Raw genomic sequence first — 17,812 nt, forward strand, 5'->3', positions numbered from 1 at the left:
TGGGGACACTCTTTCCCTGCTGTGGAGGTAAGCTGCAGCAAGCCCGTGACTTTTCAGCTTATTCTTAGTTAACGGTCTTACGCGATCTCAAGCAATTAGAATATCTAACCCTAGGTAACTATAAATAATGTGCACCCACTTGGAGCTTTAACCACCTTCCCCTCCCAGCTCTGCCCCATTTACTATGTCTCAATGAGCCTGAGCTGGGGAGAAGAGGAATAATAGGAATAATCTGTGTGCTCTCTGCTCTTCTCACCTCCTCTTCATCTCAAGCAATTAGGATATCTAACCCTAGGTAACAATAAATAATGTGCACCCACTGGAGCTTTAACCGTCTTCCCCTCCCAGCTCTGCCCCACTTACTATGTCTCAAGGAGGCTGAGTTGGGGAGGAGGAGAATAATCTGTGTGCTCTCGGCTCTTCTCACCTCCTCTCTACCTAATAGCTGCAGAGAAGGAAGGGTTGAGAAAGGGGATAAAGTTCCTGCTGGACTAGGCGATTCTGTGCCTGAGGGGCTTGGCAGATATTTACTTATTTATTTATTCAAATTTTTAAATGTTTATTTTTGAGGGAGAAACACACAGAGACAAGCAGGGGAGGGGCAGAGAAAGGGAGACACAGAATCCGAAGCAGGCTCCAGGCTCCGAGCTGTCAGCACAGAGCCTGATGCAAGGCTCAAGCTCATGAATACTGAGATCATGACCTGAGCCGCAGTCAGCCGCTTAACCGACTGAGCCACCCAGCCACCCAGGTGGCTGAGATACCCAGCCACCCAGGTATCTGAGTACCCGGATACTTAAAGGGGATATCCCAGCTGTCCCCTTCACCCTGGAGGGGTCACATGTTAGGGGGCGGAGCATTAGTGGGTGGTCCTAGCAACTCCCTCAGCCCACATGGCATACACCTACCTTCTTTGCACAGAGGTCTCCTTGCCTCCTCAAATGGTCCTACTGGACAGGGCCCAAGACCACCCCATGCTTCCCTCTCTCTTGCAAGGTGCACAGGATACACACATGCATCGCTTGCTATGGCAACTTCTGGGAACACAGGCCTGCAAAAGCTGCAGCACTCCCCTGGCCCCACCACTGAAGCAGTGAGCTCTGCTTGCCCTCTACATTCCCAGGGCAGGAGTCAGACTCCAAGTTCATCATTCCTCAGCAGGCCCAAAGAATAAATACCTCAAGCTTCCTGAATGGTCCCAGTGGAGTCCACAGTCAGAGCTGAGGTGAGGGGGCGGGTCCTGACAGTCCAGCTGTGCTGTCTCACAATAAGCTCTCTACACAGCAATCCTGCATGGTCTCTTCCCACACATCCTCTTTCTGACCCTGAACCAAAAGCATGCAGTTAATACCACCAGCAAGCATACTCTATTTCCCCCATTTGTTCATGCCCTCTTACTCTCTTAAGGATATTCATGTTCTCCTCACTTCACAACTCCAACCTGTTCACTGCTATTCTCAACCCTACTTCCTGCTTCACTGTGAAAAACCAAAGCAATCAGAATAGCACTTCTCAAACCCTATCCTGATCTTCTGAATCAGAAATTGGGGGAGGGCTTGGCAATCTGCATTATACTAAGACTTCCAGGTGATTCTAACAGTGCCTTGGGTGGTACAGCAACTCCTACCACTTATCTCTTACTACTCTTGCCTTTCCTTTAATGTGTTCTCAAATTGTTCCTTAAACTAGTTTGTTCTTTGAAGACCTAGCATGCTGTTATTTCTTAAGAAAATATACACTGTTGTCTCTTTTCAGTCTAGGCTTTCAACATTAAACACTGAAGCCCAGGAACTTGGGCTTGCATAAGAGCTTCTCCTGAAGCTGATGATGGAGCTGGGAGGCCCCAGTTCAGGCTCAGAGGAGTCCTGCTTTCAGAATCAGAGCAACTGATGGAGACACTAGTGGGGCTGGGCTGAGTTATGGGAGGCCCAAGGCCTGAATCAGCCCCAAAGATTTACTCGGGTGGATGGAACAGGACTAGGCAAAGGAAGAATCCAAATTCTTTTCTGGGAGAAAAACAGAAAAAGGAGAAAGGTGTCCCAGCTGTCCTGCTGAGCATAATGAAAACAGGGAAAATTAACCAAGATCTAGGAATATAAACATTCGGGAAATAATACAGACAGGTAAGCTATTAAAGGTGATGTGTGTCCCACAGTGAGATGACTGCTACTCCAACAATTTCCTTGGATTTTTAAATTTATTTTGAGATGGAGAAAGCACATGCAGAGGGACAGAGAGAGAGGGAGAGAGAGAATCCCAAGAAGGCTTCATGCTGTCAGCACAGAGCCCTACATGGGGCTCAATCTCATGAACCGTGAGATCATGACCTGAGCTAAAATCAAGAGTCAGATACAGCCAACTGAGCCATCCAAGCGCCCTTCCTTGGATTTGATGGCCTGCCTCCCCTTTATCCCAGGAGGCTCCTGCCCTATGGAGCTTCTATGATCGTCATTTCCCCAGTAATCTGCAGTGAATCCTGACAAGCTGGAGAGGACTATGAGGGTGTCAGCCAGCTCCACTCACCAGCCTCACATCACCCCCACAATGGAAGTCTCTCTAGTAGGCAGTCCAAACCCCCTGGACTTCTGAAATTCATGCCATCTAGCTTCCCTGTCATTTTATCTGCAGATCTCTGGGATCTGCCCCCTCCCTCAAGAGGCTGGCACTTGTTTCATACCAACTTCTACCATCATCCTGGAGAACTTCAAAGTCCATGCAGACAAGACCTCCCCACAATACCAGAGCCCTCAGTCCATTATCTGAGGGTCAACCTGCCTCACATGCCTCTCAGGCACTGACCCATGTGGCTTTGCTTTAGACTCAGCCACCGCCTAAAGCTGCTGGGCCTCGGACATTAATTACTCAAGCATTCCGATTTCTGACCATTGCCTCCCGTCTGCCCAGGTGGCCTGTTTAATGACTCCCAGTGCAACAACCCACTCATGTCTTCACTCTCCTACCTCTTCTACAAAATTCCATAGTCCAGCATAGTAATCAGTTACTTCTGAATAGTGTGAAACGCCTTTGCTTACTTTCAAATTGTTTTTTAAATTGAAAAAAAAAAAAATTTTTTTTTTTAAAAAAAAAAATTTTTTTTCAACGTTTATTTTTGGGACACAGAGAGACAGAGCATGAACGGGGGAGGGGCAGAGAGAGAGGGAGACATAGAATCGGAAACAGGCTCCAGGCTCTGAGCCATCAGCCCAGAGCCTGACACGGGGCTCGAACTCCCGGACCGCGAGATCGTGACCTGGCTGAAGTCAGACGCTTAACCGACTGCGCCACCCAGGCGCCCCAAAAAAATTTTTTTTAATGTTTATTTATTTTTGAGAGAGATATGTGAGCAGGGAGAGAGAGAAAGAGAGAGACAGAATCCGAAGCAGGCTCCAGGCTCTGAGTTGTCAGCATAGAGCCTGACGCAGGGCTCAAACTCACAAACCGTGAGATCATGACCTGAGCCAAAGTTGGACTCAACCAACTGAGCCACCAGGTACCTATTTTTTTTTTAATTTTTAAACATTTATTTATTTTTGAGAGAGTGTGTTTTTTTTTTTAATTTTTAATGTTTAAGTTTTTTGTATTTTTTTAACATTTACTTATGTTCACTTTCATTTCCACTATATGGCAAGGTTCCAACTCTGGATGATCCCTTAGTACTCATTTTTCCCACAGCTACACCTAGATTCCTGAGTAGGCAGAGATAACTACACCACTGGGCTGGCTGGTGGAACCATAAAGTCATGAATAATCCCATATGAACTCACACAGGCCCTCAGTGTTATTCAGTAATCTGTACACCACTGCAATCTGACTTCACTCTAAATTTTTTTTTAATGTTTGAAAGAGACACAATGGATACGAGCAGGGGAAGGCAGAAGGAGAGGGAGAGAGAGTCCCAAGCGGGCCCTTCACTGTTAGCACAGAGCCTGAAGTGGGGCTCAATCTAACAAACTGTGAGATTATGACCTGAGCCTAAACCAAGAGTCAGACACTTAACTGACTGAGCCACCCAGGCCTCCGATTTTAACAGATCTTGCAACAGCATTTGACAGCTGACAACCTCTCTGTCCCTTCCTTTCGTATGGAAAGCAACCACTCTTCTGGTTTTACTCCTCCATTTCTGGCCTAACCTTCTCATCTTGTCAACCTGCACTCATCCATTTGCCTTTGCCCATCCATTAAATATTCCTCAGTTTTATTCTGAGCCATCTTCTCTTCTCACTACCTTACTCTGGATATCTTACCTATTCCTTTGACTTGAATTACCACCTCTAAACTGCTGATTCCCAAATGCTAGCCAGCTCTCTCCCGGCACTTTTACGTCCCTCTTCCAAATGAACACCTAACAGGTACCTGAAACCCAACATTTTGAATGGCAGCACCAGCTCAACTATTTGCTCAAGCGAGAAACCAGAGACTCAGTGCAGATTCCTCTCTCTCACCAACCTTCAACATTTCCCCTGTTCTGCCTGCTCAAGTTCTCCTATCTGCCTATTTTTTCCATTGTCCCTAGTCCTCAGTGCCTACATCCTGTGCCCCGAACCTGGGTTCTTGCAACACACTACTCTCATCAGTCTCACTCAAATGGATCCTGTCATGCCTTATCACCACCTCAGCAACAAGCTCTGGGAATACAAAAATAAGTATGACTTGAGAAGACTACAGCCTAATGCACAAAGCCACCACAATGCAGTTTAGAGAGCGCAGATGAAGAAATTAATTCTGCTTTGGAAAGGGTGGAGTAGGGAACAGCGAGGCTATTTGAAAGGATGAATAAGACTCTGCCAGTCAGACAAGTATTTGGCAGAGAGAAGAGCACATGGGAAGACACTGTGCGGTATGTGTCGAATGGTTCACAGCCTAGCCTCCAAACATGTCCTCTGGCCGACAGCCTTCCTCAGAGTCTCCATCTCCTCAATGGAGGTACCGACTGGCTCAGAGCACTAGAAGCTGTGTCCCATTGGGCACTCTCCGTTTTTGCTCTTTGAAACAGATAAAGAGGCTATATCTTTATACCTGGATCCACAGCAAATACCCTCTGGGAGAGGCCAAGGGTCTACCATCCCAGTTCATCTTTTTCCAGCGCCAGCCTTCCTTGCCCATAGCCATCCCAAGACATGCTTATCTGGGCCTACTGCAAGGCAGAAACAACAGACAGACCCTTCTGCCAATGGACAGCCCAAACCCCCACCCTACCATGGCACCAACCAGTTGTTATTTATGAAGAGACCCACGTTCCTCACCATCTTCCTCCAAGCACAGCTCAGAATCTTACCAGCAATCCCTAAATACCCTGGGAAGTAAAACCTGTTGAAAGCCCTATCTTGAGCTCTCCCAGAGTCTTCCTCAATCAACAAATTCATTCTTTACTTTTCAACCTCCAACCCTACCTAGGGAAGATTTTTAGAAAATAGTAAGGCTTACAACATATCACAGCCATAGCTACAGTTTATTAAGCACCTCCTATGTACTCAGCCCTGGCTTTAGATTTCCTCAGCAGATGGAAAATCAGAAGAGAGTAGAGATGCCAGGGCAGAAAGTCCACGTAGCTCCTGAGAGATGGAAAGAGGAGACAAACCCAGAGATGCCTTGCATTCCAAACCACCTAGTTCCCATGACATTTAGAGGATCCCTAATTCCCAAGCACTCTTGTATTTTCACAATAAACTCCTTATTCTTTAGCTAGCCCAAATGACTTTATGATCTTGGAACCAAGGAGCCTTCAACAGAGCAGGGCTGAACCAGGGGGTTTCATCACACTTCGTTCTTTGGATGGAGGAAGGGATGTACCCGTTCTTGGGTCAGAGCCTGGCTGGATACAGTCTTCAGAGTTCTGAGCCTGGAGTTCGAGACTTGCCTCCCTTTCAAGGGGGCCCCAGAGGTCACCTGCGCTTGTAGAGACATGGCTGAAGTTTCAGGCCTGTGAGTTGAGCCTTGGGACCGACCCGAGGAGGCCCAGTCTTTTCAAAGTCAAACAGGAAGAAGTGGCTGTTGGTAAGATCCTAGGGGCAGAAAAGACCTAGTAAGCTCCAAATCCTCACCCCAGTTCTTCAAAATACTTCTGTCCATGTCCCGCCCTCACTTAGAAAGCTTCCAGGGCTCTCTCATGTGTCATGCCTTCAAGAAGCAAATGTCTGTGTCTGTGCCTATAGCCTCCTTCCCGAACACTATTACTCTAAAAAACGACCACATGAGACAAAAATAGGGAGACTTCTTGGGGCCCTCACCTTGGAGATGACTTTGAAGCCCAGTTTGGTCACAGCCCCCAGAAAAGTCCGAACATCTTCAAAACGGCTACTGACTTCAGCCACTTTCAGAAGACCCCTGAGAAGGGTAAAAAGTTCTATGTAAATGCACGGACACAGGCATGTGCACATATATATGCATCCGTGTCCTGAGAGCTCCTACCCTGGCTTCAGCACTCTATTTGCCTCCTCTAGGAAGTCCCTGATGTTGGTTCCCATCAGTGAAAGGCAGAACACAGCCACATCCACAGACTCATCCTCCAGAGGCACCTGTGGAGAGTAGGAGTACTATAAAGAGCACATGATATGGGACTCAGAAATCTAACACTGAGTGCTAGTGCCAGACACCAGGATGGGCAGGCAGGGCGGAGAGAGGGAGCATTAGAGATTAGCACACAGAGGCTGGGTCTAGACACAGTTCAGATACAGAGAGGAAGAGGGGTTTACCTGGGCCATGTCACACACAGTGACCCTGGGGTCCAGAGAGGCCAAGTCAAAGCAGTGTACAGGGTTCCGGATACTTGAAGCCAGGCGGCAGTCCCCGCAGCCGAAGTCAGCTACCACCTGGGACGCAGGCCTGGGAGTGGAGGGGAGGGATCACTTACTGGTCTAGTCTGAGCCATGACTGACCCACATCGCTTCTCACAGTGCCCAACCCCCATTCACCGCTGGCGAAGATCTCTGGCAATGCGGTCCACTGGCTGCAGTGGCCACTTCTTGACTTGGCTCTGGAAGCCGCGATGGTAGAGGAGAAAGGCCTCAGGGTCTTCCTGGAAGAGACGCTGTGCAGCACTGCTAGGCCCTGAGTATAGCTGTTCGTTGAGGTAACGAAATCGAGCACCATCCAGCCGTTGTGCCATGCGGGCTCGCAGAGCCCCCGCCCGATCCTCATGGCTGTGTGGACTGGGCTCAGGAGGCATCTCTGTCTCCTCTGTGGAGACTGTGGCTGGAGCCTGGTCTGGTGGCTGAGGTGGCCGAAACTTATTCTTATGCCTACGTTTATTCTTTTGCCGGTTCCGCCACTGCTTGCGACTCAAGATGTGGGGGGGGTTGGCAGAAGTGGTCCCAGCGCTTGGCTGGGATAGGTCATTTGTATCTCTACTCTTCCAAGCTTTGGGACCTACAGGGAGGGAGATGGGAAAGCATATTTGGGGTAAGATCCCCTGAATTCAGAGGTTTGGCAATCATCCTGGCCATACCCCTATCCTTGAGAAAGGGACTGTTGCCTGCACGAAAGTACTTCTTATTGCCTAATCCCAAACCTAATGGTGGCAGGTAACCTCTGTCATCTATTAGGATACACTGATCCCCCTCCCTGTCCCCACACATGTACATATCCATTAGTACCTGTTTGGTCATCATTGTCCAGGTGCTGGGCAGGGTTTGAGCGGACCTGTTTCTGGTGTTTCCTCTTCCTTTTCTCTTCTTCAGCAGAGTCACTGGCATTAAAAACCCCTTTGAGGCACTTTTTCTTCCTTTCTACTTCCTTTTCTTCAGAGTCACTGCCAGGTGGGCCCTGTTTCTGACATTTCTTCTTCCTCTTCTTCTCTACTTCAATAGAAACATTGGAAAATGAGGTCTTTTTTGAGTGTTTCTTCTTCCTTTCCACTACCTCCTCCTCAGAGTCACTGCCAGGCAGGCTAGGAAATTGCTGGGGAAGAGCTGCTGCCTCCAGGGCCCGTAACGTGGCCAAGAGCTGACGGTGCTTGGAGCCCTGGGGGAAAACAAGGGATGAAAGCAGGGGTAAGGTGAATAGAGGGCAATGGAGAATAAGAAGGGAGAGGTGGAGAGGCATGTGGATTATTCCTAGTCAACTTCACTAGCCTGTCATGAAGCCTGTCAGACCGTGAACAACTTTCAAGTCACCATCTCAATCTTTGGGAGGCTGGAGAGCAGAGAAAGCATCCACCTCACTTTCTTCAAATTGCAGATGAGAAAATGGAGCTCCCCCAGGAATGTGGTAAGGCCACAAGCAACAGTTCCAACCTTCAATGTCAGGCTTTTGCCTCCAGCTGGTTATCTTTCTATAAAAGCTAGGGAGGTTTTTGAAAATGAGTAACAGGATCACACATGTGTATTTAAGATGAGTCTAGCTGTAGATGTAGTGTAGAGAACAAACCTGAAGGCACAAGCTGCCGATGGACGGAGACCAGTGGCATGGATTAAAGCAGTGGGATGAGGGGATGAACAGGAGGGAATAAAGCAGTCCAATTCCATGTTGGAGGTTGAGTGAAAGGTAGGAAGAGCCTGAGGAAGTACAACAGCCTTCATATGTGCAAAGGCTTAAAGGAGGTCTATTGTCTGAGAGGCCTGGACTGAAGTCCTGCTGGGAAGTCCTAGGCCAGGCACTTAGCCTGAAGGTTTTCAGTACCCACTCTGCACCACTTCTTTAGAATGGTAGTGCCAATAATCCTTTATTGTCATTTACTCTTGCTCTTTGCAGTCCAATCTCCACACTGCAACCAATGACTTTCTCAAAATGCAAATCTTAAGAAATCACTCCCCTACTAAATCCATTTCATTGGCCTCTATCCTTAAAATGCGCAAAACTTCTACTCTCTTCTCCAACTTCAAAGGCATACCCTCTTACTCTCTATGCTCCATCCACACGGATCATTGTGTGTGTGACCCTAACTACAGGACATGCTTTCTTGCCTCAGGGCCTTTGCTCGTGCTTTTCCTGTCCAAGAAACCCTCTTCACTTCAGTAACTTCAGTAACTTCACTCAGTCGAATCTTCAGTTGGCCCAGGCGCACTCCCCCCCCGCCCCCCCACACAACGTAGTGTCCCAGCGCTCGGATCCACCAGGGTAAGCTTCTCCTCCTGAAACAGCTCCCGGTGCCCCTGCAGGGTCACTCACCTTGATTTGCGTGGCTGAGGCAGGCCGAGGTCGTGCAGCTACAGGTTCGAGGCCCGTGGCTACTGGGGCCTCCTCGGCCCACTCCGGCTCTTCGAACATGCGGGTCGGTTGGGCGAAGTCGCAAGGGCCAAGCAGCTCTCCACGTGCAGCGCTAGTCTCCTGTAAACCGACCGCACGTAGTCGCCGGAACTGAGCCGGAAACCAAAGAGTGCAAGTCTGGGTGGCTAGAGAGGCCGGCGCGGCGCCGAAAACCATCGAGTTTAGGCACTGCTGGCTAGAAGGGCAAGGGAGGCGGGAGGGAGAGTTGGGGGCCCGCGCTGGCCCGAGAGGGCCAGGGGCGGGGCTGGGCGGCGGGCGCGGCCGGACGGGAGTTCCCCGGAGAAGGCTCCTTCAGCCCGAGTCCCGGTGAGTGCGAGAGCACCCGTGCCGCTCCCCAAGGCTCGACCCCTGCCAACCCGTCAGCCTTCACTCGGCCCGAATACCGAGTAGGGAAGGAGGGCCACCCCCGGGAAGGACCCCCGATCGCCTCTCACAGGGTATAGGGCGCCTGAACTCCCCCTCCCCCAGCTCTGTTGGCGGGTAGGGTCCCAGTGCTTGCCCGCTGACATCCCTTCAGGGGACTCTACTTCCTAATCACCCCCTACCTCGTTCGGACCCGCCTTTCCTTCGCGCCCAGGGTACACAGTCGGGGATCATCCCGTCTTCCCCAACTCCTTTCCAGACCTCCACTAGCCGGAGAGGCAGCCGGGACCCTCCGCCCCCTACACAAACACTTATCTCTGGTGGGGGACAAAGCTCGGGGTTCACTCCTCTTCCCTGGATCCCTCCAGAGTCCCCAGGCTTCCCCAATCTAGGGGATTCAGCGCCGGGACGCTGCTATGGACGACATTTTCACTCAGTGCCGGGAGGGCAACGCGGTGGCCGTTCGCCTGTGGCTGGACAACACGGAGAACGACCTCAACCAGGGGTGAGCTGAGGTGGCTGGTGGGTGAGAAGAAGGGCAAAGACCTGCTCCTCTCCGCGATGTGGGGTACTCACGTTGGCTGGGGGCAGCTGACTTTCCTACCCAGCATGAAGAGTGCAAAGCACAGCCTGTGGGGGGCAGAGGGTCTCCACAGAGAAAACTGTGTTTCTGCTGACTCTTGACTGCTCCTCAACAAGAGTTTCATAGTCAGAGGCTGCAGAAAGCTTTCCAGTTTCAGTGAGCTGCACTGGCATAAGCTAGGAGGCAAGAGTGTCTGGAAATTGTCTACAGGTCCATATGGCTGCAGGAGGGAACTCTGAGCTTCTGTGGGCTGAAGCATTGGGTATGAGTGGGGACCAGGAGATAAGACTGGAAAGGTCTGCTGCAAGGGTCAGCCAGATCATGCAAGGATATTTAGGCCATAATAAGGCCATTTTTCTAAGAACAAGGGTTTAAACCCTTGCTGTGATATGATGAGATTGTTCATTTAAGTGTCATCTTGGATAACTTTTGAGGAGCAGGTGGCCATGTGGAGGGGGAATTGCTTAGTCCATCCCAGAAGTGGTGTTGCCTTAGACTAGAATGGGGGCAGATGAAAAAGAAAGAAGTGATCGGATTCCTGAAATCTTTAGGATAAAGAATTTATGAGACCTGGTGTGGAGAGTGAGGAAGGTCAAAGATGATGACCAAGGGCTCTGGCTTGGACACTTGGGTGGATTGTGGTTACTTTTACGGAGTTGGACAAGACTGAACGATGATGAGTGCCGCTCTGATATGTTAAAGTGACTGTACAGCAAAGTAGAAATGTTGAATAGATTGTTGGCTATGCAGATTTGGATTTAAGGACAGAGATCTGACTTGGAGACACAGATTTGGGAGGTATTAATGTATAGACAATACCTGAAGACACAGGTGTGAAGGAGAGGGGATGAGAAGCCTACAAGACTGAAAAGGAGCCACTGGAGGTTGTATGAGAAACAGGAAAATATGTTAGTTAAGCTCGGACAAGTGAATTTTCAACAAAGGGGTAGTGGTCAACAGTAGAATAGGCTGTTGAGAGGTCAATGAACTTGAGCACTTTGAAGTAACTAATGAATTTACAATTAATATATTGGATGATCTTTCTGAAGGCTGTTATACAGGGAAACGGAGGAAGAAACCAGACACCACCGGGTTCCTTCATTTAAAGTACTGTGAACACCTCCTGTGCTGGGTTCTAGAGGCCCAGAATCAGACATAATGCCAGCCCTCAAGGCAGCAGCCTGGTGGCAGGTTGAACAGGAGGTGAGGAAATAGAGAAAGTGAATGTAGACAAGGTTGGCTGAGAAAGGAAGGCAAGAAAAGCAGTAGTGGTGTTGATGATTCAGGTTGGTGGTTTTGATTCAGGGTTTTTTTATTTAAAAATTTTATTCCTTCAGGTTGGGAGAGTTTACTATTTAGGTTTGAGAGGTAGGGATCATCTGTCATCTTCATCCAGGCTTCACTCATGTTCTCTATGCTATTCCTCCATAATTCCCAGTCACTTTTTCCATTTTTCATATTCTTTCATAATTTCCATAATTCTTTCATAATTCTTCAAAGGGTGCTCTGGTAAAGAGTGAGTACCCTTATTATTTTGTTGGTAGGGTTATAAAGGCTTAGTTGAAGTTGTCCAGTGGGACTTGCATCGTGTAAAACTCTGGTGCCAAAACGTGAAGGGCTGGCATTAGTGAAACTGGAAGGCTTTGGTGCTGGTTTGAGGAGATAGGCTTTGGGGGCCCAAGCAGGCTAAATGCTGGATATGAGGTGGGGTGAATTCCCTGTACGCCTTTTTGGGATTACAGCCTGTGGCCCTGCGATGACAGGCAACCTGACAGTGAGCAGAACCCTTGTGCCCATACTTTTGCCCTCAGGCTCTGGCCTGCTCCTTGCCACAGACTGCAGGAGGCTGATAAACCGGGCACAAATTAAAGAGCTGGGAGGCAAAACTGACTGATAAGTAGAGGATAGTAGTTGCTTCAGAGAAGAGGAGGAGGGGGAAATCCACCTCCCAGGAAACCTTTTGGCTATCTCTAAGTGAGCTGATGAGGGCAGCTGTGGAGGGAAGTCATTAAGTTAAAGGCCACGCCCCACTCTCATCCCGAGGGAGGGGGACATCTGTGTGGCCTGCAGTGGCCAGACCTCTGATCTACTTCAGGCCATGCCCAGAGCTCCCACAAGGGAAGTGACCGCAGCACTAAGGCATCTGGAGGCTGCAGTCCCAGACCACGGACCGCCCCCTGCCCCGCCCCTTGGATGTTCACCGGAGCCCATGCTGGGTACTGGAGGGAATTTCCTTTTATGGCCCCAGGCTGTCAGGCAGACCCAGCTCCCACCAAGTGTTTTTTTTTCTTTTTGTACAGTTCTTTTACTTTAGAAAATACATGTCCTTTAGGGGGAAAAATTCTGATCCAGTTTTCTTTCCAAAGAAGCCATTCTCATTTTCCTCTCCTCATTTTCTGGGCCCAGGATTGTTTGAATAGAGGAATCGTGTCTTACCAAACCAAATCCTGGTTTGATAGCTGCCTCATCAGTAATGACCTATCAAAAGAACTTCTCTTTTTCATTATAAACCCTTCCAAAACATTATTTTCATTGCAGTCCATTTTTAGATCTTAAGTTTCAGTACCAGAGCCAATCAGGAAGCTTGCTTCCTTTCCCATGAGTTGTGGCCTTCCTTCTCCAAGACACCCTTCCCTTGCATTAATATGCATTAAACACTTGTTGTCTATTCTCTCAAGAAGTTCACAGTCTTGCAGACAAGACAGCCCATTCAATTTTTAAAATCCAGTACACAAGTGGTATAGGAGGGGGATGTATGAGATGCAGTGGAAACAGAAAGGACCAACAGATGTTGCAAAAGGAATACAGAGGAAACCAAATGAAGAATGGTACCATTTAATGAGAGAAAGGCTCATGGGAGATGATGAAGACAATGAATCATATGGTTTTGTTGGGATTTCAGGTGGTGGTTGGTTGGGTTTGAAGCTCAGGGGAAGGTCTTAATTAGATAGCTTTGGAAGTTGCTGGCATGAATGAGAATCAGTCCTGGAGAGGTAAGGTTTCCGGGAGAGAATATGCAGAATAACTATCAGTTTTTCTTCTGTCAAAGCCTTTGTTCCCATCCCCCCTCCAGATCAATAACCATTGTCCCTTCCTTAAAGGGACGATCATGGCTTCTCCCCCTTGCACTGGGCCTGCCGAGAGGGCCGTTCTGCTGTGGTTGAGATGCTGATCATGAGGGGGGCACGAATCAATGTGATGAACCGTGGGGATGACACCCCCCTGCACCTGGCAGCCAGTCATGGACACCGTGATATTGTGCAGAAGGTATTTATGAATGCTCCCTCTAGCCCACATCCTATACATGCCTGGAAGTCAGTCACAAGCACATGTACTCCTCTCTCCTCGCATGGTTCAACCCCTGTCTGTCATTTGTGTCTTCTGCCTCTTCTACTTGTCCATGGGACCAGCTGCTGCAGTATAAAGCTGACATCAATGCAGTGAATGAGCATGGGAATGTGCCCCTGCACTATGCCTGTTTTTGGGGACAAGATCAGGTCGCAGAGGTGAGTGCTCATGCCCGAAGCCCTGGGATGAGTGGGAAGCAAAGTCTGAGCCTGAATGGGAGATTCTAGAACCTTCAACCCATCCTGTGAGTACTGCTGAATGTGTGACATTCAGAGTTGATACTACATCTGTATTCATGGTTGGTTGTGACCCTCAGGGAGGCAGCAGGGCCCCTCATCACAACCACCTTTTCATTCTAGGACCTAGTGGCTAACGGGGCCCTTGTCAGCATTTGTAACAAGTATGGAGAGATGCCTGTGGACAAAGCCAAGGCACCCCTGAGAGAGCTCCTCCGAGGTCTGTCCCCCACCCCCAGTTTGTACCCTCTTGTCTTGTCCCCCCACCTATATCCTCGCCCCATACTACAACTGAAGCGAAAATTGTTTTTCTTCCCCAGAACGGGCAGAGAAGATGGGCCAGAATCTTAACCGTATTCCATACAAGGACACATTCTGGAAGGGGACCACCCGCACTCGGCCCCGTGAGTCAGCTGTAAGGGGAGGGGAGAGGTGGTTGAGGGAATAACCTTGAGCTCCTGGGGCTGGGTTAGGGGGAAGCTTGGGTACCTGACCTGCCCACACTCTCAGGAAATGGGACTCTGAACAAACACTCCGGCATTGACTTCAAACAGCTCAACTTCCTGGCGAAGCTCAACGAGAATCACTCTGGAGAGGTGACCCTGCCCTTCTTGCCCCTCCCTCCCCAACCCCTAACCAATTACCTGCTCTTCACCTGCCTTAAGCTTTTCCTCCGGTAAGTGGACAAGAAAGCAGTGGCCTTAGTTAAAGCCTCCTAAACCTTACTTGTCTCTCAGCTATGGAAGGGCCGTTGGCAGGGCAATGACATCGTCGTGAAGGTGCTAAAGGTTCGAGACTGGAGTACAAGGAAGAGCAGGGACTTCAATGAGGAGTGTCCCCGGCTCAGGTGCGGCAGGGCCTAAATGGGAAGCTGCTGGTTCTGAAGAACCCGGAATAGCACCCAAAGGGAGATCTTTTATGCTGATCTCAGCTAGGGATACTCTCCCTCTTCCAGGATTTTCTCGCATCCGAATGTGCTCCCAGTGCTAGGTGCCTGTCAGTCTCCACCTGCTCCACACCCCACCCTCATCACACACTGGATGCCATATGGATCCTTGTACAATGTGTTACATGAAGGCACCAGTGAGTAGGGGATGCCAAATCTCAAGGGATGGGGGCAGGGCGTGTGAGCCTTTCCAAACTATTTAACTCTTGCTTCCTTAGATTTTGTTGTGGACCAGAGCCAGGCTGTGAAGTTTGCATTGGACATGGCAAGGGGCATGGCCTTCCTACACACTCTAGAGCCCCTCATCCCACGACATGCACTCAACAGCCGTAGTGTAATGGTAAGGTCACACTTCACTCCTGGCCCATGCCCCCAGAGCCCTTTCGCTGTCTAGAATAGGACTTACCTCCTTCCACATATCTATCTTCTCTTCCTCAGATTGATGAGGACATGACTGCCCGAATCAGCATGGCCGACGTCAAGTTCTCCTTCCAATGCCCTGGGCGCATGTATGCACCTGCCTGGGTGGCCCCTGAAGGTGAGTGAGGGCATCATGTTGGGAGGTAGAGAAGGGCCAGCTCAGTAGTAATGGAAGGGAGCAGAGACAGGACAGGCAGCTGGAATAGATAAGTCCTGTTCCTCCAGCTCTGCAGAAGAAGCCTGAAGATACAAACAGACGCTCAGCAGACATGTGGAGTTTTGCAGTGCTTCTGTGGGAACTGGTGACACGGGAAGTACCTTTTGCTGACCTCTCCAACATGGAGATTGGAATGAAGGTGAGAGCACAACTGTATGCACTGGTGTCAGAGGAATGGTGGTGGTAGTGACAATAACTATAGCAGGGCTGGGCTCTTCCCATTTTTGTTAGAATATATGGTAATCCTGTCCTGAGGACTAGAGGCCTCTCCCCACAGGATATTCAAGTCCTGAGACCCATTTTATTTTTCCCTGTATTTGCAGGTGGCACTGGAAGGCCTTCGGCCTACCATCCCACCAGGCATTTCCCCCCATGTGTGTAAGCTCATGAAGATCTGCATGAATGAAGACCCTGCTAAGCGGCCCAAGTTTGACATGATTGTGCCCATCCTGGAGAAGATGCAGGACAAGTAGAGCTGGAAAGTCCTTGCCTAAACTCCAGAGGTGTCAGGACACGGTTAGGGGAGTGTGTCTCCCCAAAGCAGCAGGCCTCTGGTTGCCTCCCCTGCCTCCAATCATGGTACTACCCCAGCCATGGGGCCCATCCCCCTGCCCCCATCCCTACCACTGCAGCCCCCAAAGGGGCTAGGCTCAGAGCTTTGTCACTTGCCACACGGTATCTCCCGGCATGGGAGGGACCAGCCCTGCCTGTCACAATAAAGTTTATTATGAAAACAGGCTGGTGTGGGGACAAGGGGACAGACAAGTACATTTAGGTTGGGTGGCTCAGGTGAAGTAGTGCGGCTTCTTCACATTGATGCCATACTCGCTGAGGGCAGGGGTCAAGTCCTCCATGGTTAGAGTGTACTTGCGGTCCTGAGGGAAGAGGGAAGAGCACCAGCTGAGCATAGGAATCCCAGATTTCAGTCCCAGGTGGGTGACCCTGAGTAGGTCTTTCACCTCCCCTAGGGCTCAGGTTCCCCAAAGGAGTTTCAGGATAAATTAAGCCTCCGATGCTGTGGGAGGTAATTACTGATTCAATGAGCCTCCCCTCACACCTTGCTCTTGCTTCGGGAGCTGCCAGAAGCTGTGCCCTTCATTTTGCAGTGCTGTAGGGCATCGTTGGCAATATCTGAGATGAATTTCTGGGCAGCTAGGGAGATGAGCCGAATTCTAGAGAGAAAAAAACCGGTATGAGAAAGAGATGGGGCAACAAACTCCGCACAAGCACCCAAGACTCTAACTTGCCCAGACTGTACTCACATGCGTGGGTCCGAGGCCTCAAAGCCAGCGCGGTTCAGGTAGTAACCAGTCACTGCATCTGGGATCTGAGAGATCAAGGAGACGACCGTCAGCGTTCGCCCTGTGCAGTGCCGAGCTGAGAGGGTGAGGGAAATGGGTGGAAGGACTGGCTTTCAGGAAGCTCACAGTTTGGATGGGCACAGGGGATAAACCAAAGAGCTAGTAGGGGAGCAAGTACAAAAGGAAGCTAGAAATCCAGGTGGCGTAGCGGAAAGTTGGCCTGACAGCGGGTCAATAGCCTTGTTCAGGCAGGAAGCCCACCGTAGGCGTGTAATCCTCCAGCTGCATCAGGAAGTCCACCAGAGGCGTGCTGGACACCACCGGCTTCACGTCTCCGTTGGCCGCGCTCGGCAGCACGTAAACCCCGTTAGACATGGCCCCCTCCGGGGGCGCCGCGCCGCCCGCCGACACCGGAGCTGGAGGAGAACCAGCAAGCTGAGACACGGAGGTGGGAGGCACGGGGCCCCAGCTAGGTCTGCCTCAAACCCTCTGCCCTCACCCACTATTGGGCCCAAGACCTAGGCGCTGCCCTCACCCTCACCCGTCCCAGTCCTCACCCGCCCCGCGCCGCTCGGCCGTCTCCCCGGCCCGCGCCGCCACGGGTCCCGTGCCCCCTGCCGCAGCTCCAGCCCCAGGTCCCCCTGCCGTCCCCGCAGGGCTGGCCTTGTTCTCCGCAGCGGTGCCGGCGGGCAGCGCTGCGGGGGCCGAGACCGCGGGCGTCGGGCCCGGGGCCGAGGCGGCGGAGCCCGGCGCCGCCTCGGGGTCCGCGCCGGAGCCGCTGCAGCTCATCGGGCCGGTGGGAGAGGCGGCGAACAGAGCCGCTTCCGCTTCCGTTCACGTTACGCACACACCATGGGTGACGTCACACGCCCCGCGCCTCGCCCCTCCCAAGTCGTGTTTGCAGTCTCTCGGGCCTCCCGCGTCCTACTTGTCAGTCTGCCCGCGAAATGGCGCAGACGGGCCACTTCCCCCTCGCGCTGTACTCTTAGGCCCTTACGCCGGCATAGGAACCGTGAATGTCGAGGACGCTCTTCTGCGGGTCTGGGACCACTTGTGCAACCTGGCGCTTGAAGACTGCTTTCGGACAGTCCTCGACCACCGGTTGCCTGGTAGTCTGCATCCTTTCTAGTTCCCTTACTCAGCCCTTTACGGGTTGGAACGCAAGCCCCACTCCCCTCCAGCTGTCCAGAGAAG

The 17,812-nt window shown here is 50.8% G+C and overlaps 4 protein-coding genes across 10 annotated transcripts in view; 1 reads left to right on the top strand and 3 right to left on the bottom strand.

Moving 5' to 3' along the window:
- Positions 1-9,509, bottom strand: part of RRP8 (ribosomal RNA processing 8) — a 64,552-nt gene extending 55,043 nt beyond the window's left edge. For 3 of the 6 annotated variants that reach the window (XR_007156188.1, XR_007156187.1, XR_007156186.1), the window contains exons 1-8: positions 9,106-9,507; positions 7,593-7,959; positions 6,912-7,365; positions 6,693-6,822; positions 6,409-6,515; positions 6,228-6,324; positions 5,791-6,002; positions 1,179-1,325 (exon numbers count right to left, since the gene is read on the bottom strand). Coding sequence is in view for 1 of the 6 variants with exons in the window: in XM_047877367.1 (XP_047733323.1) it covers positions 5,883-6,002; positions 6,228-6,324; positions 6,409-6,515; positions 6,693-6,822; positions 6,912-7,365; positions 7,593-7,959; positions 9,106-9,360 (1,530 nt within the window). In the remaining 5 variants the exon portion in view is untranslated. Of the gene's footprint in view, positions 1-363; positions 446-1,178; positions 1,326-3,495; positions 6,003-6,227; positions 6,325-6,408; positions 6,516-6,692; positions 6,823-6,911; positions 7,366-7,592; positions 7,960-9,105 lie in introns of those variants that run through there. The other 3 variants (XR_007156189.1, XM_047877367.1, XR_007156190.1) reach the window with 3 other exon arrangements.
- Positions 9,386-16,053, top strand: ILK (integrin linked kinase). 2 transcript variants are annotated; one of them, XM_047877368.1, is made up of 13 exons: positions 9,386-9,510; positions 9,936-10,072; positions 13,252-13,417; positions 13,561-13,656; positions 13,858-13,954; positions 14,055-14,138; positions 14,245-14,330; positions 14,472-14,581; positions 14,690-14,817; positions 14,899-15,020; positions 15,119-15,218; positions 15,326-15,456; positions 15,641-16,053. In XM_047877368.1, the coding sequence occupies exons 2-13, from the start codon at positions 9,984-9,986 to the stop codon at positions 15,788-15,790; spliced, it is 1,359 nt and encodes a 452-aa protein (XP_047733324.1). In that variant the 5' UTR covers positions 9,386-9,510; positions 9,936-9,983; the 3' UTR covers positions 15,791-16,053. The 2 variants fall into 2 exon arrangements, with proteins under 2 accessions (XP_047733324.1, XP_047733325.1); XM_047877369.1 differs by having other exon boundaries at positions 9,504-9,641.
- Positions 15,690-17,812, bottom strand: part of DCHS1 (dachsous cadherin-related 1) — a 43,891-nt gene continuing 41,768 nt past the window's right edge. Inside the window, exon 22 of the transcript XR_007156185.1 lies at positions 15,690-15,700. The gene's annotated coding sequence lies outside the window, so the exon portion shown is untranslated. The remainder of the gene's footprint in view (positions 15,701-17,812) is intronic.
- TAF10 (TATA-box binding protein associated factor 10) lies at positions 16,019-17,443 on the bottom strand. The gene is made up of 5 exons (XM_047877371.1): positions 17,176-17,443; positions 16,880-17,034; positions 16,580-16,644; positions 16,375-16,489; positions 16,019-16,192 (listed from the first exon to the last, which is right to left on the bottom strand). The coding sequence occupies exons 1-5, from the start codon at positions 17,405-17,407 to the stop codon at positions 16,103-16,105; spliced, it is 657 nt and encodes a 218-aa protein (XP_047733327.1). The 5' UTR covers positions 17,408-17,443; the 3' UTR covers positions 16,019-16,102.

The sequence above is a fragment of the Prionailurus viverrinus genome, chromosome D1 (assembly GCF_022837055.1).
Source record: "Prionailurus viverrinus isolate Anna chromosome D1, UM_Priviv_1.0, whole genome shotgun sequence".
NCBI classification, from domain to species: Eukaryota; Metazoa; Chordata; class Mammalia; order Carnivora; family Felidae; genus Prionailurus; species Prionailurus viverrinus.